The sequence below is a fragment of the Carettochelys insculpta genome, chromosome 26 (genome assembly GCF_033958435.1).
Source record: "Carettochelys insculpta isolate YL-2023 chromosome 26, ASM3395843v1, whole genome shotgun sequence".
Lineage (NCBI taxonomy): Eukaryota > Metazoa > Chordata > Testudines > Carettochelyidae > Carettochelys > Carettochelys insculpta.
In genome coordinates, this window is record NC_134162.1 from 466,510 (window position 1) to 483,206 (window position 16,697).

The 16,697-nt window shown below is 56.6% G+C and overlaps 1 protein-coding gene across 1 annotated transcript in view; it reads right to left on the reverse strand.

Moving 5' to 3' along the window:
* The window catches only part of LGR6 (leucine rich repeat containing G protein-coupled receptor 6), a 252,963-nt gene extending 236,835 nt beyond the window's left edge, over positions 1-16,128 (reverse strand). Inside the window, exon 1 of the mRNA XM_074977509.1 lies at positions 15,917-16,128. Coding sequence (XP_074833610.1) covers positions 15,917-16,113 — 197 coding nt within the window. The 5' untranslated portion in view covers positions 16,114-16,128. The remainder of the gene's footprint in view (positions 1-15,916) is intronic.
* Between the last annotated feature and the right edge of the window lie 569 nt (positions 16,129-16,697).

Here is a 16,697-nt window from a genome sequence, read left to right on the forward strand (position 1 = left end):
ACACCGGTTGGTTTCCCAGGGGCCTCTTTGCAGTGGGACCCTCATGAAGAGACAGGTGTGCCAGGAACCTGACTTACAGGTTAGGCTCACCACTCCGCTCCAGGAGGGGTTTGAACTGCTTTTGACTTCAGAATCCCTCTGGTCTTCAAGGGGGGCCAGGCAGAGCTAGAAAGGAATCGGAAGAAGAGAGGGGAAGGGAACTGGGGGGAGACCTGGAAAGACCCCTCAGGGAAGCTGCTTCTCTGGGCAAGCAGCTCTGTCCCCCTGCTCTGTCAGGGCCCGGCCTGCACTTGGAAATGAGGGACAGGCCTGGACTGTCTGGTCCGCTCAGCTTGGCCTGGGACAGGCAGGGCCCTCACAAATCTCGTCTGGCGCCTTGCTGGACTTCAAAGTCCAGCACCTGGCCTGGTGTTGCCCACCAGTGCAATGCAGCTGACGTGGACCTGGGGAGGCATCCCACGAGCACTGCCCCAGGGAGAGCAGCCCAGAGCCCTGCCCCTTCGCCTCTGCTGCGTGAGCTCACGCACAGCAGTGCTGGTGGGAGTTGCTCCTGGGCCCCGCTCACAGGCCGGCCTCTCTCCCGACATCTCCTGTCCAACCTGAAATGCCCACCCGCCTGCTGGCACCTCCCGGAGAGCGTCCAGCCGCCCGCCTGGGCTTCCCCTGGCCAGCACCGAGCTCTGCAGCCTCCCGCGAGCCCCTGCTTCCTACCACGCCCCATCCAGCCCATCGCTGCAGCCCGTAGCGTCCCCTCCGAGATCCTCGCGCGCAGGCCGCATCCAAGTCCTGCTGCTCCTCCCAGCCTGCAGAGTGGAGAGCCGCCTCTCCCCTCTGCCCAGCCAGTGCCAGTCACCTCACAACCGCCCCTCCCCGGCCGTGGCCAGGCAAATCCCTCAGCCTGGCGCTTGCAGCTGTTCGAATGCTGCAGCAGAGATCATGGTCCCGGCTCGGTGCTTTGGCCTGTCACCTGCGTGTCCCTCCGCCGCACCCCCTCCCTGCCACATCACACACCAGCTGTTCGAAGGCCCCTCCTGGCCGCTGGGCACATGACTCGTTATCTCCTCGCCACTGGAGAGGTGCCCGCCCCTGCAGCCGGCGCCCAGCTGGGAAACTGCAGCAGCAGCTGTGTGCTTGCTCCCTGGTACGCGGGAAGGAGAGTGGGTGGTGCCCCAGGAACCTCCCCAGGCACCTCCACCTGCTCCTGCCCCTCCGTGCTCTCCTTTGGGCGCGAACAAAGAACCTGACGAGGGGCCTCAACTGGTGAACCGAGAGAGCTGCTGAGCACGCATGCAACGGGGCCACCGTGCTCAGGGCCTGCACCCGCCTGTGCACCGTGCTCACTGGCTGGCCGTTGGCGTGTGCGTGCCGGGGCAGCTCCCAAAGCCTGCGTGGATGCGTGTGCAGAGCCTAACACGACAGACCCCATCCCCAGCTCTGCTGACACACTGCTGCACCCACGGAGTGTTTTCCACAGGGCGTGTGGCCCCACCCAGCACGCTGCCATCCTATTACCCCCTGAGCGCCCACCCAGGAGTGGGGAGGGAGCAGGGGGGTCTGGTTTCGCTCCAGCCTGGGCTGTGCCGTGTCTCCAGCTCCTTGGCTTCGGCAGGTGCAGCGGGGGAGCTGCCTGCGTGAGCCACCCTCTGGCACAGTGCCTCTGCCAGAATCAAAGAACTTTTCAAAGCAAACCCTCCACTCCTTTGATCGCCAGGTAGAGCTCCTCCCATGCCGACCCAAGGGCCGCACACGCAAGCTTTTCATCACCCTGGGCAGATTGATGAGCTGCTTCTGCAAGGGGGGAGGGACGCTGCCATGCACCGCTTACCCTGGGAGGAGGGAGCGGCACAGGCCGGCAGGCAGGAGGGGGCGTCAGGACGCCAGGGGCAGTGTCTGGCCTTTCACAAAGCCAGCTCTCCCATGCCCAGTGCCCCTGGCGAGCATCCCAGCTACGGGTGTACGTTCTCCAGTCAGGCCTGCGCCTGGCCCCTCTCTGCCAGGCTTCGAGGCAGTGTGCATGTGAAGAGCAGCTCTCTTGCAAACCTGCAGCTGTCACTCAGGTGTATCCGCTCAGCTCATCTCAGCGAGCCTCTGAGCCCAGGTCGATGGCGTGCCCTGGCCCAGAGCCCAAGCTGCAGGCACAGCTGCTGCATCTCCCCTTTATTTTTAGTGTGGGAGCCCAAGCCCCACGAAGTCGCCGATGTCAGGCCAGGTGTGGCCACTCGCTGTTGCAGGTGGATGCGAAGGCAGGTGGGACTTGTGTTTTAAAGAGCCATTGCAAACCCTCCTGTTTTCCCAGAACACAACAGTCCAAGACACTTTTTCTCCAGCAGAAACAAAGAGTCAAACTCCAGCTGAACTTGAAATTGTTTCAGCCGCCCCCAACCTGCACCTTTCTCCCAGTGCTGGTGCAATGCCCTTTTTACAGAGGCCCGGATGCAAGAGCGTACCCTGAACAACGTGCATGAGGCAACTGGAGAACCTGGAGCTCTCAGTTACTACTCCCTTGCACTCGCCACTGGAGTAGAACGCTGCCTTCCAGACGACACTGTGTGGTCTTTACACGGGAATTCTAGCTGTGAACAAAGGCTCCCTACAGGCTGAGCGGCTCCTGGAGCTTGGCACGCGTTACTCTCGTCCCTGCACCGTAGGCACGCCAGAGGCAGGGGAGCCCGGCACTAGCGGGTGCTCTGGACCCACTGATTTTTCCCATGTGAGTGCTCCAGCCCGAGGGCACTCACAGAGTCGGCACTAATGGTTCCGCCACAGTCCATGGCGGAGTTTCTTGTTTCTTCTCCTGAGCCAGAGTGTGGGCTAGGTGTGGCAGGGCAGGTCCTGCGGCGTATTGCTCAGAAGGTGAGGCCTAGCCCCAAGGTTAGCACTGCCGGTTGAATGGCTGCTAAGGTATTAGCGTAGAAAGTCCAGGCTGGCCTTTGTCCAACCAAAGTAATGCACAGGGTTTCTTCTCACCCCTGGGAGGGAGAGAACCCAAGCGGAGCAACAGCAAAGTGACACTTTCCGCTCCTTTGCCTAAGCAGCTTCCTCTCCTCGCTAGCAGCACTAGGAAGCTGGGAGCCTTCTGCATGGGCCAACCCCAGATGGGCACAAAGACCCTCTGGGCCAGTGTGCTGCAGAGTAGTATGCAAACCCCAGCAGGTGCTGTATTTATGGATGAGGAGGTCCCTCTGCCCCCAACAGCTTCCAGGCTAGGACAAATAAAGCTGCCACCTCCGGGGAGAGTGGGAGGGTGGAGATGCAGCAGAGAAGGAGCTAGGAGGAGCTGGCAGGAGAAGGGCCCTTTTCTCTCACATTGCTAAAGCGCCTTTCATTACAGATTGGGACAAAATACAAAATCTACCACAGCACCATTCTAAAAGGCTTTGCTTTGGAAATATCAACCCCTTATTGCAGTTTTCCATTTAAATAATGTTGAGATATAAAATATTAGTCTCCATTATTGGCTATGTCTACACGTGAAGCCTACATCGAAGTAGCCTATTTCGATGAATAACGTCTACACGTCCTCCAGGGCTGGCAACGTCGATGTTCAACATCGACGTTGCGCAGCACCACATCGAAATAGGCGCTGCGAGGGAACGTCTACACGCCACAGTAGCACACATCGAAATAAGGGTGCCAGGCACAGCTGCAGACAGGGTCACAGGGTGGACTCAACAGCCAGCTGCTCCCTTAAAGGGCCCCTCCCAGACACACTTGCACTAAACAACACAAGATCCACAGAGCCGACAACTGGTTGCAGACCCTGTGCATGCAGCATGAATCCCCCGCTGCAGCAGCAGCAGCCAGAAGCCCTGGGCTAAGGGCTGCTGCACACGGTGACCATACAGCCCCGCACGGGCTGGAGAGACAGCGTCTCTCAACCCCCCAGCTGATGGCTGCCATGGAGGACCCCACAATTTCGACGTTGCGGGACGCGGATCGTCTACACGTTCCCTACTTTGACGTTGAACGTCGAAGTAGGGCGCTATTCCGATCCCCTCATGAGGTTAGCGACTTCGACGTCTCGCCGCCTAACGTCGAAGTTAACTTCGAAATAGCGCCCGACGCGTGTAGCCACAACGGGCGCTATTTCGAAGTTAGTGCCGCTACTTCGAAGTAGCATGCACGTGTAGACACAGCTATTAAGTGTAAGATACATCAATCTATTATTATAATGAATTAAAATGAGGAATTTTTGTTTAAAGGTGAATATTAAATGAAAGGAGAACATCAGACTAGACAGAATCAAACAATAGCCAAACAAAACACTCCTTTTTAATTTAAACTTTTTCCCTAAAAAAAAAAAGTCCATGCAAATTGACATGCTCTCGTAAAATATTTCTGTTTTGACAAAACTGCATATTCTGATGAAAACCTGTTTTATCCCTTTTCCCCACCACTGCCAGAAATCATTTCAAACAATGGCTGAACTGTTAAGTCTATGTCTTGCTTCAAAAGTCAATTCAGAGTTCACCCCAAACATTTTCTTTGAAAAAACTGGTGATAGTCTGTGTTTCACAGAAACTGATTTCCACACTGATCTCTTGATTGAACTTGGGAAATTCAGTATCTTTGAAACATCCTGGCTAATTCTCCCTCCTCTTGTCTGGCCCAGACATAGGTATTGTGACAGTACTTGGGCAAAATTCTTCTGATGACACTTTTTTTCCAACTGACTATGCAGGTCCAAGTCACCGGACACATTTTGCACATTTACATCAAATTTGCCAAATTATTTATTTATTTTAAAGGAAAAACACGTCTGAGATATGAAGTGGTTACTTCTGGGTTGAACTGCACTTTTCATTGGACCTGAAACAAAAAGAAATCATTTCTTCAAAAACTTCAATTTCTTTCTCTTTTAGATTGAACCAAAACAGTTTTTCCTCCCGAGTTTTTCAGTTCAGCCAAATAGACTATTCCCGTCCACCATCTTCAGCAGCCCAACTCATGATTGCAATTAGAAGGGAAGGAGCCAATCAGTTCCTCCCAGAGTCTTGAGGGTTTTCCTACCCTTAGCCAAATGTAGCCTGCAAGGGGCAACGGCAGCGGTCGGCAACCGAAATAGCAAGAAGAGCCATTTTTTTCAAATTCGGCAAAAAAATCAATAATTTAAGAGCTGCAGTGCACGTGAATACGAAACAGCTCTTAATAACTAGTGTCGAGCCGTTCATTTCGTCACCCCTATTTTAAGACCAGGGCACACACAGTGCTTTCTAATGCAATGCATGCTTACTGCAGGACGTTCACAAAATTTTTACATATTCTGTTTCCTTGCACTTTATGTGTATGTGTTTGTACCACTGACTTCCTGACTTTCACTCCCAAGTCGTCTTTCTCTCTCTGGGGGATGCTAGACTGTGAACAGTTGCAGCCGCTCTGACGCTCTGATAAAGCACTCCTGTACACATTCGCCATCCGTGAATGGGTTTCCTCATTTCATGATCTCTTGAGTTGCCACAATACTAGCCACAGTTATGCTACTTGCTGATTCCATCCGTTTAGTGAGTGTGTTCTTACTTTGCTCTGCTCCTCCACAGCCTTCTTCTGGCATCTCCAGCTGGATACTGTTCATCAAAAGCAGAGTGCTTGAGAAAATGCTTTGCGGTTACAATGAAAAAGTTACCAACACCAAAAAATGCAGGCAAGAGAAAGGGAGCCCAGCCGAACTCGATATAATGGAAAGGATTGGGGCCATTCAGTTGGAAATTCCCTGTTTTCATCTTCAATCTTCCTCTTTTTTTGATGCTATTCCAACCCCACTTTAATTACACAAATTTTACTTCACGTTTAATTTCAGCTTTCTTTCTCAAAATGTGTGTCGCCCTTCAAAGCTGGAATCCCACAAGTTTCCTTTTCCTTTCTGAAATCAAGACACGATCAACATGATCAAAACACAGACACAATATCTTGTCCCACAATGCACTGAGCATATTAAAGGGGGAGTTATCCAAGGTCTGGAGATCACATAGCGTTTGCTCTTTAGATATGAGTTGTTCATTTTGGGGGCTTTTGGACGTTCATCGTTTATTGAACATGATCAGAAGGGTTTTTCCATGTGTGGCTCCAGAGTCACAGGTTGCAGAGCCCTGGGCTAGGGAGTCCTGGCTGCGGAGGACGTCTTCATGTCACCCTGCTATTTGTGAGTCGATTGATGGCTGATCAGCCCCATTCTGGAGTTGCTGATTCTATCACAGATGGGGCGGGGGTTGGTAGCTGTTGGAGGGATGTGGGGTAGTTTTTGATGAAGAAGAAACTTCTCCACCTCTCCACATCTGCACTGCAGCGGGACCTCTCAAATGCGCCACCCCGTCATGAATTACTGCTCTCCACCAGCGATGGTCTTGGGCAAGGTTCTCCCAACTGTCGACTCCGATGCTGCGCTTTTTCCATATGTGCCTTCAGCATGTCCTTATACTGCTTCTGCCAGCCCCCAATGCTCCTTTGCCCTTCCTCCAACTCAGAAACTCACCACACAATATACAAGGAGCTTTGTCTTGGGATAGATGTCCCAGTTATTGAAGACCCTTTGTCTCTGGTGGGCGAAAGCAGAGCTTGCACAGCTCAGACAATGCTGCATTTCTGCATCAATGCCCACTTTAGCAGAAAGGTAAGGGAAGTGCTCCACATTTTCCAGCAGTTCTCTGTTGACTTCAGTAGAAGGTGCATGAGATTGTCCCGTTGGAGCACCTCGGTCTTTCTGATGTTCAGTGTAAGGCCGAGATTCTCATATGCCTCAGTGAAGACACTTAAGATGGTCTGAAAGGATGCAGGTGAAAGAGCAGCAACCATATTGTCATCCATGCACTGTGGAGGTCTTGCTTTTAGCCTTCAGTCTCCTGAGATTGAAAAGCTTCCCGTTCATTCTGTAGACAATCATCCGGCCATCTGGCTGCTGTACGGCTGGTAATTAAATCACATGATTCTGGGTGGTTGAATAAAACCATTGAGAAGCACATGCCCGGCCTCTGTGGTTCTGGGGTTGCTTTTTGGTTGATGTTTGGTTTCTCTTACAAGCCCGATTCCCAGGCAATGGCAGATGATGAAGAATTAAGGCAAATCTATTGGGGATTTGGCGGAAGGAGGCGGAATGAGAAATTACACTGCTTTTCTGCTTGTTCTCTGGCCTAGGCTCATCAGGGAGTCCAAACAGCTGAAGGTCATTATCATTCTGTTACCAGTCATTGCCTTTGAAGGCAGCCCCCATCCCCACTGCTGCCTGCCCTGCTGGAGCGCTGGGAATGCCTGGCCCAGCTTGGTTTGACTCAAGCTGCTTCGATATGCTGGGTGCAGATTTCCACATCCACTGAACAGGTCCCGCTGGCATTTTCCAGTGCTGCCAAGGTCCTTGGGCACAGCAGGTAGGACAAGAGCATCTTCCCACAGAGACGAGCTCCAGAGAACTGAACAAGGCAGGAAGGCCCAGATCCTCAGAGCTACTTATGTGCCTTAGAGGGCAAAGCTTGGATCTGAGGCCTGTGTTATTCCTTTATGTGTCCGGACAACCTGCCCACCTCTGTGACTCCTTAGCCCAAGGAATAGGGCTTCTGTTGTCCCAGGGTGACTTCCTTGATGAAGACAGCATCATCTCATGGCCTGTCCAGCCAACAGACAGAGGTCAGGTGCTTACAGCCACCCTGATGCCTGGTCAGTGACTGCAGCACATCTGAGAATGGATTACAGCAGAGCAGATTATGGAGAAACCTGTTGGCGAGTGTTCATTCAAACTCCCTGGGGACTGTGCTCCCTGCAAGCTGAGCACTTGGGCAGCTGTTCAGCCCAGAGGCCAATGCCACCCAGCCAATGAGCAGAGCACCCCCAGCTGGCAGCCTGCGTTTCTGCTGGTGGTGCGCCTCCGCACATGCCTCAGTGCACACAGAAAAGTTTATTCCACACATGCATGGAAAAGATTAGCGGGAACATTGCTGGGGAGCACATGATTCCCTTCCCCTCTGTCCTAATGGCAGAGCCCCTGAGCTGCAGTGACGCTCAATGCATCCATTGCTGATGCTGGACCCTGTGGCCATGAGTAAACACACATCGTCCAATCGGGTAGCAGGATCAATGCCATGTGGCCTCTGAACCCCAAGTGGGAAATGTACAGCCCCATTTAAAATGAAGAGCAGCTGTAAAGCAGTTGCAATCTGTCAGGGAACACGAGAAGAGGTTCTGCCCATTCCACAACTGAGGAGAGGGGAATGATTTGCTCAGCTCTAATCACTGAGCCGAGAACATGAGAACAATGCAAGAAATCCGCCCAGTCCAGCCTCCGGCCGTTGATTTGGCCAAGAGCCAGACGCTGCAGAGGAGGGTGCAAGACCCTGCTGTGGACAACGCTGGGGTAACTGGCTGCCAGGGGAAGTTCCCACATACCCTCATGCGTCCCGGGTTTGTCCGATGCCCAGGACCACTGGGATTCTCGGCCCTGTGCAATTTGTGTTCTGTCCAATGAGCAGGGGCAAATTACTGCGCTGAAAGGGCAAACTCCAGAGCAGAGGCGCCGTCTAGGAGGCTCAATGGGCAGGAGGTTCCCAACAATTCAACCAGCACTGAGATCCTCATTCTTTGCCCCTCTTCTGTCTCCTTTCACGGGACTATTGGAGCGGCCCCACTCTGTACAGCCCCATGGCACAGATGGGGAACTGAGGCCCAGCCCGTCCCTTGTGAAGCTGAGCCAGGCAGACTCAAGGACACGTCCAAAGTCACACAGGAATTTTGGGGCACAGCAGAAAAGTGGAACCCAGTAGCCATTCCCCCAACCTTCTGGGCCAGCCTTCCTCTCTCCCGTAACTCCCTCCCCCTGGGCTGCAAAGCACTTGGAAAACATGAGTGACCCCTTAGCAGGCAGGCCAGAGCTTGTTGGGTGAGTAGATTAGGGACCAGGGGACACAGAAGCAGGGCCCTGCCCCTGACGCTGGCGTGCCCAGAAGCAAGCACCTGTTTGGTAGCTGAATCAGGAATAGACCCAGCTGCTCTGACTCCCAGGCAGGCCCTGTTACAAGAGGCTGTCCCTCTGAACTCCTGCAATAGGAAGCCAAATGTGAGCAAATTCTTCCTAGGTGTTGGCAGAAGGACCCCCAGCACTGAGCCATGCAACTCACATCAGACATCCATGGGTAGTACCCAGAGGCACTGAGACCTCATACTAGGGTGAGTGAAGTCTCTCTCTGCTCTACAGCCTTGGCTGTGAGCCCCCTGACCTTTTGCCCCTCTGAGCACAGGTTCAGTCCTTGGTGCTGGTGACCTGGGTCTCTTGGCATTACATGTGCTTAAAACTCCTTCCTTTTGTAACGCTGACAGACCTGGGTTGCTGGCCCCAGGGATAGAACCTGCCAGCGGAGGGTCTAAAACCCTGCACTCTGCCACATGAGCTAAAGGCCAGCCGGCTCTCAAGCAGAGACTTCCCTCACCCCAGATGAGGTCTAGTGCCTCTGGGTACTACACTTTGACCAAGGCTGTCTGCAAGACCGTGACCATGAGGCTCCGCTGCAGTATTCTGCCCACTCCGAGGTGGTGAACTCTTCTCTCCCCTTGCTCAGCAGGGAGCTGCGGTGGGACCGAGAGAGGGTGAGGCAGCGGCAGGCCCTGCACGGCATCCCAGCTCCCGGTCCCACGGCCCAGCCGATAGATCTCCCTGCATCTCCAGCAAATGTCACGTTACACCGGGGAGCTGGTGCTGGCTCTGGGCTTGTTCTCCACATCCCCCGCTGAGGTCCCCACATTTGTGGGAAAGGCTTTTCCTCTGCCTGTGATTTTGGTGTCCCAGAGGTGTCATGCTGGGGTGGGCTGTGAGTAACTCCCACTGCAGTGAGGGGCTTCAGCAGCCAGACCCCGTCCCTCCTTTTAGAGCAGTCACACCTCAGCCTGCAGCCAGGCTCCTGGTGCCGGGCTCATTTCCATAGGGAAGGTGCTGAGTGGGAGCCCTCTGGACGGCTGGCAACGTGATCCACTGGGGACAGGACCCTGCCCCTAAAAGTGCTACTTGCCCTCCGGTTTCCCCTGCAGCCCGGCCCACTCTGACCTCTGGTGGAGGTAGCACCTGCGTGCAAACTGCCTGAGCTGCACCCTGACGCGACAGACAACGGGGCTCTCTGGTCACTGGGGGACTCCTACTCGTCAGGACTCTCAGAAGCGCTTGTCTCTGCCAGGGGCTCTGGTCTGGCCCCACGACCGCTGCCACAGAGCTGCCGGTAGCGCAGCAGGAGACAGACAGCCCCTGCCCTGAGCACACCTCCCAAGCTGCCCCAGCTGCTCTACTCTCCTGCGTTTGCATGCAGTGGTGTCCCAGGGCCTGCATCGGTGTCTGCATTGGCCTTGCCTTGGTCTGGAGCCCTCTGCTGAGGGGGCTTTCCCTTCCCGGCCACAGGCAGGGCTGCACTTCCCTGCTGCGGGGAGGGGAGGGAGATTGGGTTGTCGGGGCTGGCTGTGGGGGAGGGGTGGGAAACTGGGTTAGAGTGGGTGCCTGGCTGTGGGGGAGGGGTGAGCAGGAGGCTTGGGTTAGAGTGGGGGGCAGGGGGTGTTCGGCTGTGGGGGAGGGGTGAGGAGGAGGCTTGGGTCAGAGTGGGGGGCGGGGGGTGCTCGGCTGTGGGGGAGGGGTGAGGAGGAGGCTTGGGTCAGAGTGGGGGGCGGGGGGTGCTCGGCTGTGGGGGAGGGGTGAGGAGGAGGCTTGGGTCAGAGTGGGGGGCGGGGGGTGCTCGGCTGTGGGGGAGGGGTGAGGAGGAGGCTTGGGTCAGAGTGGGGGGCGGGGGGGTGCTTGGCTGTGGGGGAGGGGGAGGGCATTGAGACACACATTATACATTTAGTTTTCTCTCTATCGATATACGAGATACACGTACATATGTCCGAGCTGTAGCTCGCTGTATAAGACTAAATGGCCACACTGTCCGGGACAGAGCTATGCGTATGTCTGGGTGCTGGCGGTACGTGTCCGTTTTAAAGGGGTGTGAAGCAGGGGCAGCTCTACCCCCCAGAAGCTCCTGCTCTGTGCAAGGTGGACACGCCTCAGTGCTTCTCAAACAGCCTAGGCCTTCCCTTCCCCTCGACAGCTGCCCGGCCCCATGGCACAGCGCTGCGTGCTCAGCCACGTGGCAGCAAGAGGGACGGGGCTGGGCCCACCCCCTCGAGCCATCTCCCCTAAGTCCCAGGCACGTTTCCTGAGTGGCTCCGCACCCCTCACAGCCCTGCCCCCCCAGGTCCCTGGCACCTGCTGCAGTCAGAGCCGCATGGCGGCTGGAGCTCACCCCTCGGGCAGAGCCACTGCACAGGGGGCCTGGCTGCTCATCCGGGCTGGTGCCCAGAGCAAAGGGAGTGGGGCTGACGGGAACTGGAGTGAGGGAGTTTTCACTGCTGAGATGGAGGGGGCGAGGTATCCGTGCCACGCCTCTGCTCCAGGGTAGCAGGTGAGGGCTGTGCCTCAGGGGCTGGCATCAGCCCGCGGGCTTGGCCAGGCGAGCTGGGCGCTGCCAGCAGACGGGCTCACAGCCTATCGGGCGCTGCCAGCAGACGGGCTCACAGCCTGCTGGGCGCTGCCAGCTGACGGGTTCACAGCCTGCTGGGCGCTGCCAGCAGACGGGCTCACAGCCTATCGGGCGCTGCCAGCAGACGGGCTCACAGCCTATCGGGCGCTGCCAGCAGACGGGCTCACAGCCTATCGGGCGCTGCCAGCTGACGGGCTCACAGCCTGCTGAGCGCTGCCAGCAGACAGGCTCACAGCCTATCGGGCGCTGCCAGCTGACGGGCTCACAGCCTGCTGGGGCTGCCAGCAGACGGGCTCACAGCCTGCTGGGCGCTGCCAGCAGACGGGCTCACAGCCTTCGTGGCAGAGGCAGGGGGAGCAGATCCCCTCGGTGACAAACACCAAGAAATGAGCCCTGCCCTGAGCCATCTCCTCACCCTGCGCCCAGGCAGGCAGGCAGACGCCCTGGCCAGCCACACAGACTCAGCAGTGTGAGGGCCAGGGTGCCCTGGCAGCTTTTCTGCCCTGCTTTCCCGTCGCTCTGCCCAGGTCAGACAGGGCACTGCAGCTGGCGCCAAGGCTCGGCCAAACCCCTCTGGTTCTGGCACGTGGCTCAGGTCTGCCCAGCAGAGCAGTGTGAGAACTGCCCATCCCCACGCACAGCCCTGCTCCTGGTCACACCACACCAACGGCGCATGGAAAGGGCCAGGGCAATGTGCAAGCTCAGGGGGAACTTGCTCCTGGCAGCCGGAGTTCAGCTGGGAGGTGTGAGGAGCAAGCCCCCAGTCTCGCCTGCCTGGCTCCCCCCAGCCCTGGCAGCAGCAGCTGCAGAGCAGAATATGGGTGAGCCTCGGCGAGTTTCCACCAGCAGGGGAAAGGTGGCAATGGGGAGCCAAATTCCCCACTAGGCTGCTGAATTCCAGCCGCCTGCTGCAAGCCTCCAAGCCAGCTGAGATCTCTCGTGGGAGCAGCCGGCCGCCCTCCCATGGAGACGGCTCAGGAATGAAGAGAAGCTGCCGGCGAAGGCCCATGGGGGTCTGAGGTCTGTGCTGCAATCGGGTGGGGGGCCGGGGGGTGGAGGGATGGTAAGGTTGTGGCACCATTAGACTGGGTCCTGTATTTCTCAGGGCACTGGGTGAGCACTGCTGCTGGGTAGCTGAGCACAGAGAGGATTCTGTGGGAGACGGGCCAGGCTGCAGCCTGAGCCCCACAGGCCAGCACTGGGCACCGTGTTTCTTCAGGGACTCAGCCGGGCAGAGACTGCAGGGCTTGGCTCCTCCAAATGCCCCTGACAGCTGTCCCCTCTGCAGCAGGCTCCATCGCGCTCTGCCTCGGCTGGGGGGAAATTCCAGCTGCAGCCTTTGCCTGTCTCTCCATCACCCCTCTGCCGCCAGCCGGGAACTGGGCTTGGCCATCCCCAGAGGACGAAGCTACAAGAAGGTGCTGCCAGCTGACACGTGCTAGGACACAGCAGGCTGCCAGCACCTGGCGCAGGCCCTGCTTCGAGCACCGCCGAGATGCACCACTTGGGGAAGGACAGGCAGGACTTGAGAGTCACTAACCCCGTCCCTCACCATGCAGTCCGGGACAGCCAGCCAACCATGTGTGGCTATTGCAAATCCCCTCGGCATTGCCCTAGACCAGCAGCTCCAGCCTCAGAGGCCTGGCCAGGCCAGGGAACCCCAGCAGCCCCAGGGCTGGGAGTCGGCTGGGGCACAGAGTACTTTAAATTTATATTTAAATTAAAAATACGATAAATGGGTGAATAACAATTCTACACATCACCGTTTATGAACACTTACTAAAATTATCAAACAATAACTTTCATATGAAGTATTAAACTCTCAATTAAAATTATTGCATTGCATTCCAACAAGACCTGAAAATATTATAAAATACACCTCAAACGTAATCTGTAATAAACAATTACAACTTTCCGATCGACAAACATTTTCTCTGGTGGCCCTGACAGCTATTAGCTGTTGCTTGTGCAGCCCTCAGGAGGCTTTGAGTTTGACATGCCTGAGCCCGAGCTCCTGTCTGCTCAGCCAGTCAACTGCTCCACAGCAGTGAGCATAATTAGGCTTGTCATACGGGCAGGGAAACTGATGCACGAAGCGGCTAAGAGGTCCACATGTCAGGTGCCAAACACGAAGCTCCTGAACCCACACGTCACCATGCCAATGAGCCACCAGCATTTTAGCTCTCCCAGCTCTCCCCAAAGCCCAGCCACTGTTCAGGTGCCGCAGTGTGGACTGAAGGCCAGAAACGTTCCCCAGGGCTCAGCGCCCGGCCTGCGCCTCAGGCCAGGTTTGCAAGAGCGCTGAGCAGTTTGCCAGACCTGCGCTCCAGTGGTGGGAGCGGAGCCCTGAGAACTCTGCTTTGATGTGACATAGCAGAGCTGGGCAGAGGGGAGTGCAGCGCCCTTTGGCATCCCCCGTAAGTACCGCACACGGCTCCAGGTGATAATTTACAGGCAGCAGCTTTGCAATCGGCAGGTGCTGTGTCAGCATGTGGGCTGCTTGCTGGCATTCTCCCAGGGGCCCTGGGAGGCAGTGCAAAGGGGCCAGACGCTCGAGTCCTTCCCTCGTGGGGCCTGGGGTATTTTACCATGGACAACCCCCGCCCCAGCCAGGCTTCTCCAGCCAACGACGGGCTCTGGAGATCCCAATGCCCACGCAGCTCCCCCAAAACACTTCCAATGGCGCCACCCCCTGAGCAGAGCAGGTTAATGGACGTCCAGGGAACTCCCCTCACAAAGCCCAGCAAAGCGTCTGGGCTGCGACACTCACCCTGCTGGGATGGGCCCAAGGGACAGTGACCGATGCAGCAGGAGAACAGCAGGACCCTGACTGCTGGGGAAGCCTGACCTCTGCCAGAAACAGCCTGTTTCTCCAGGGTGCTGGGCCTGCGAGGGACCCCAGCCGTGCAAACCAGGCTGGCAGTCTTAACAAACACCGCACAGCTGCAAACAGCTCCTCGCCCTGCAAACAGCTGCTGCATCAGTGGGCCCAGGGACCCTGCAGAGGCTCAGGAGGGGAAGTGGGGTGTCTACACAGAGCCCAGGGTGTGCAGCCCCACAGGGCTGGAGCAGGAGACTGCCCAAATCCTGGACCTACACCGAGCCCCTAAGGATGCTTTACTTTGCCATCCTGTGGTGCTGTGGCCTCTCCTGCTCGCAAGCCCGGTGCTCCTCCTTGGAAGGGTTGTCTGCAGACGGAGCCAAGGTGGCCCACGAGTGCTCAGGGTGAGACGCCCCAGGGTGACAGCCATGCCACGGAGTCCCCTCACAGGTACAAGCACCTGGCACTAGACAGCTCCCTCCTACCGCCTGCTCACAGAGGAAAAGCATCATTCCCAATGGGACCCGCCAAAGACAGACGCCACACAAGGAGGCTAAAAGCCAACTCTGCCCCTCCAGCAAAACCACCTGCTGTAGCCCTCTCCCTCCAGGGCTCTGGAAGCACTTGGCTGTCTTTATGCCCATCTCACACAGAGGGAAACTGAGGCAGCAACCTGCCCCAGGCAATCGAGCCAGGGTTCCTGCCACCTTCTGAAGTCTGCAGTTCGAGGCACTAGGCAAGACTGCCCCCGCACTGACGAGGGCTCTCAGCACAACCCACTGCTCTTGCCAGCTACACAACGTGGTGCTTCCATCCAGGTGATTTCTCCCTCGGTGCATCAGCCCTGCCTGTGGATTCAGGGGTCAAACATCTTCCCAGCCTTGCTGCAGCACAGCTAAACCTGCTGTGAATAGAGCCACAAAGCCGCATTCCCAGGGCCTGCCAAAGCCGGCCTGTCTCACAACGCAATGCCCAGGCTGCCCTGCCAAGCCCTCTCGGGCAGAGCACAGGGATGTTCTCAAGGGATCAGCTGTGGGGCTAAATGTCAACCCAGCAAAATCCCCGGGAACTTGAGCCCTGTAGCAATAGGGCTGGGCCGACGCTTGGAAAATTAAGGTCTTTCCACCAAACCGCCTCGTGAAACGTTATTCATTTGGAAGGGACCGCTGTGACGCTCTGCTGGTGGCTCACCCAAACCGAAAGCCCCAGAGCCCTGGGTTATCACAGCTATTGAAATGCTGGACAGAAGGGTCCGAGGACAGTTGGCAGTAATTGCTCAGTATAAATACTCCATTATGCTCTCAAACAATCAGAATCTGCTTGGCAAACCAGCTCCTCTGATCCATGGCAATCAAGAAGCAAAGCACGCATAACATCACAGTATAAACAGCATTATGCAGAGGGGCGCGGTGAGGAGGGGGGAGCTGGCTCATCAGGTCCTGAAATAATAGCTGCTTTTTTTGGTTTTGTTTCTAAATTACGGGAGAAATGTTCTGTCAGCAAAGTGGGCCCCCAGATTCTGAGCCCAGGCTGCAGCTGAGGCTGGGGTGGGGTCGGGCTCTAGCCTCGTGCGCCAAGGCCAGCCCTTGCACTGCAAAGCAAATGACAGCTCAGTACTTACAGATAAGCAGTTAAAGGGCTCAGGCTGACGGGGACTTGGGAGAGCCCCAGCTCTGAACAATCCACTGTGAGCATGATGCCATCTTCTTCACAGTGGCACTGCGGTGGGCAGGAGGGTGCAGCCCCTGGCTCCAGGGCCACCGCCTGGAAAGGGGCAGGGGAGGACAGAAGAGTGCACCAGAAGAGAAGTTTGTCCATCTTGGTCCCAGCTGCAGCCCAGGCGCGCTGGGGGAGCTGTCTTGCTCTGATCGCAGCAGGCTGCACCTCCAGGGTCTGACTACTCAGTCCCCGCAGACACTGGATCCCTGGCTCTCCTGAGTGTAGGAAAGATGCAGCCAGTGGAGGGAAGGCATTGTTGAGTGATCTTGGTTATTGGGTTTCACAGGCAGGGGCAGGGCAGGGGCGTGAGAGACTGGGGGAGGAGGAGCTAAGGGAACTTTCTGCTCTCTCCCTCTCGCTCCCCCAGCGCTGGCAGGAATTTCATTCAGAAGGAAGAAGAAAAAACCCCAACAACTAAAGACCTGTTTGTAGCTCCAGGACTTGGGCTTGTTTTGCAGCCAGGTCTGTGTGAGCCAGCAGAGCAGGGGGAGGCAAGTCACTCCTGGGGGGGGGGGGGTTTGCTCCTCCCCAGCTGATGCGCAGCGGCACCCCGGGGTGAGGCCTTTGGAGGCAGGTGCATTGGGGCTGGCTCCCTCGCCCACCTCTCAGCCGGGTGTCTGGGGGAGCGATTTGAACTAGTCCTGCTGCTGCCCCCAAGGCCCTGAGTGCTGTACTAGCTCTTT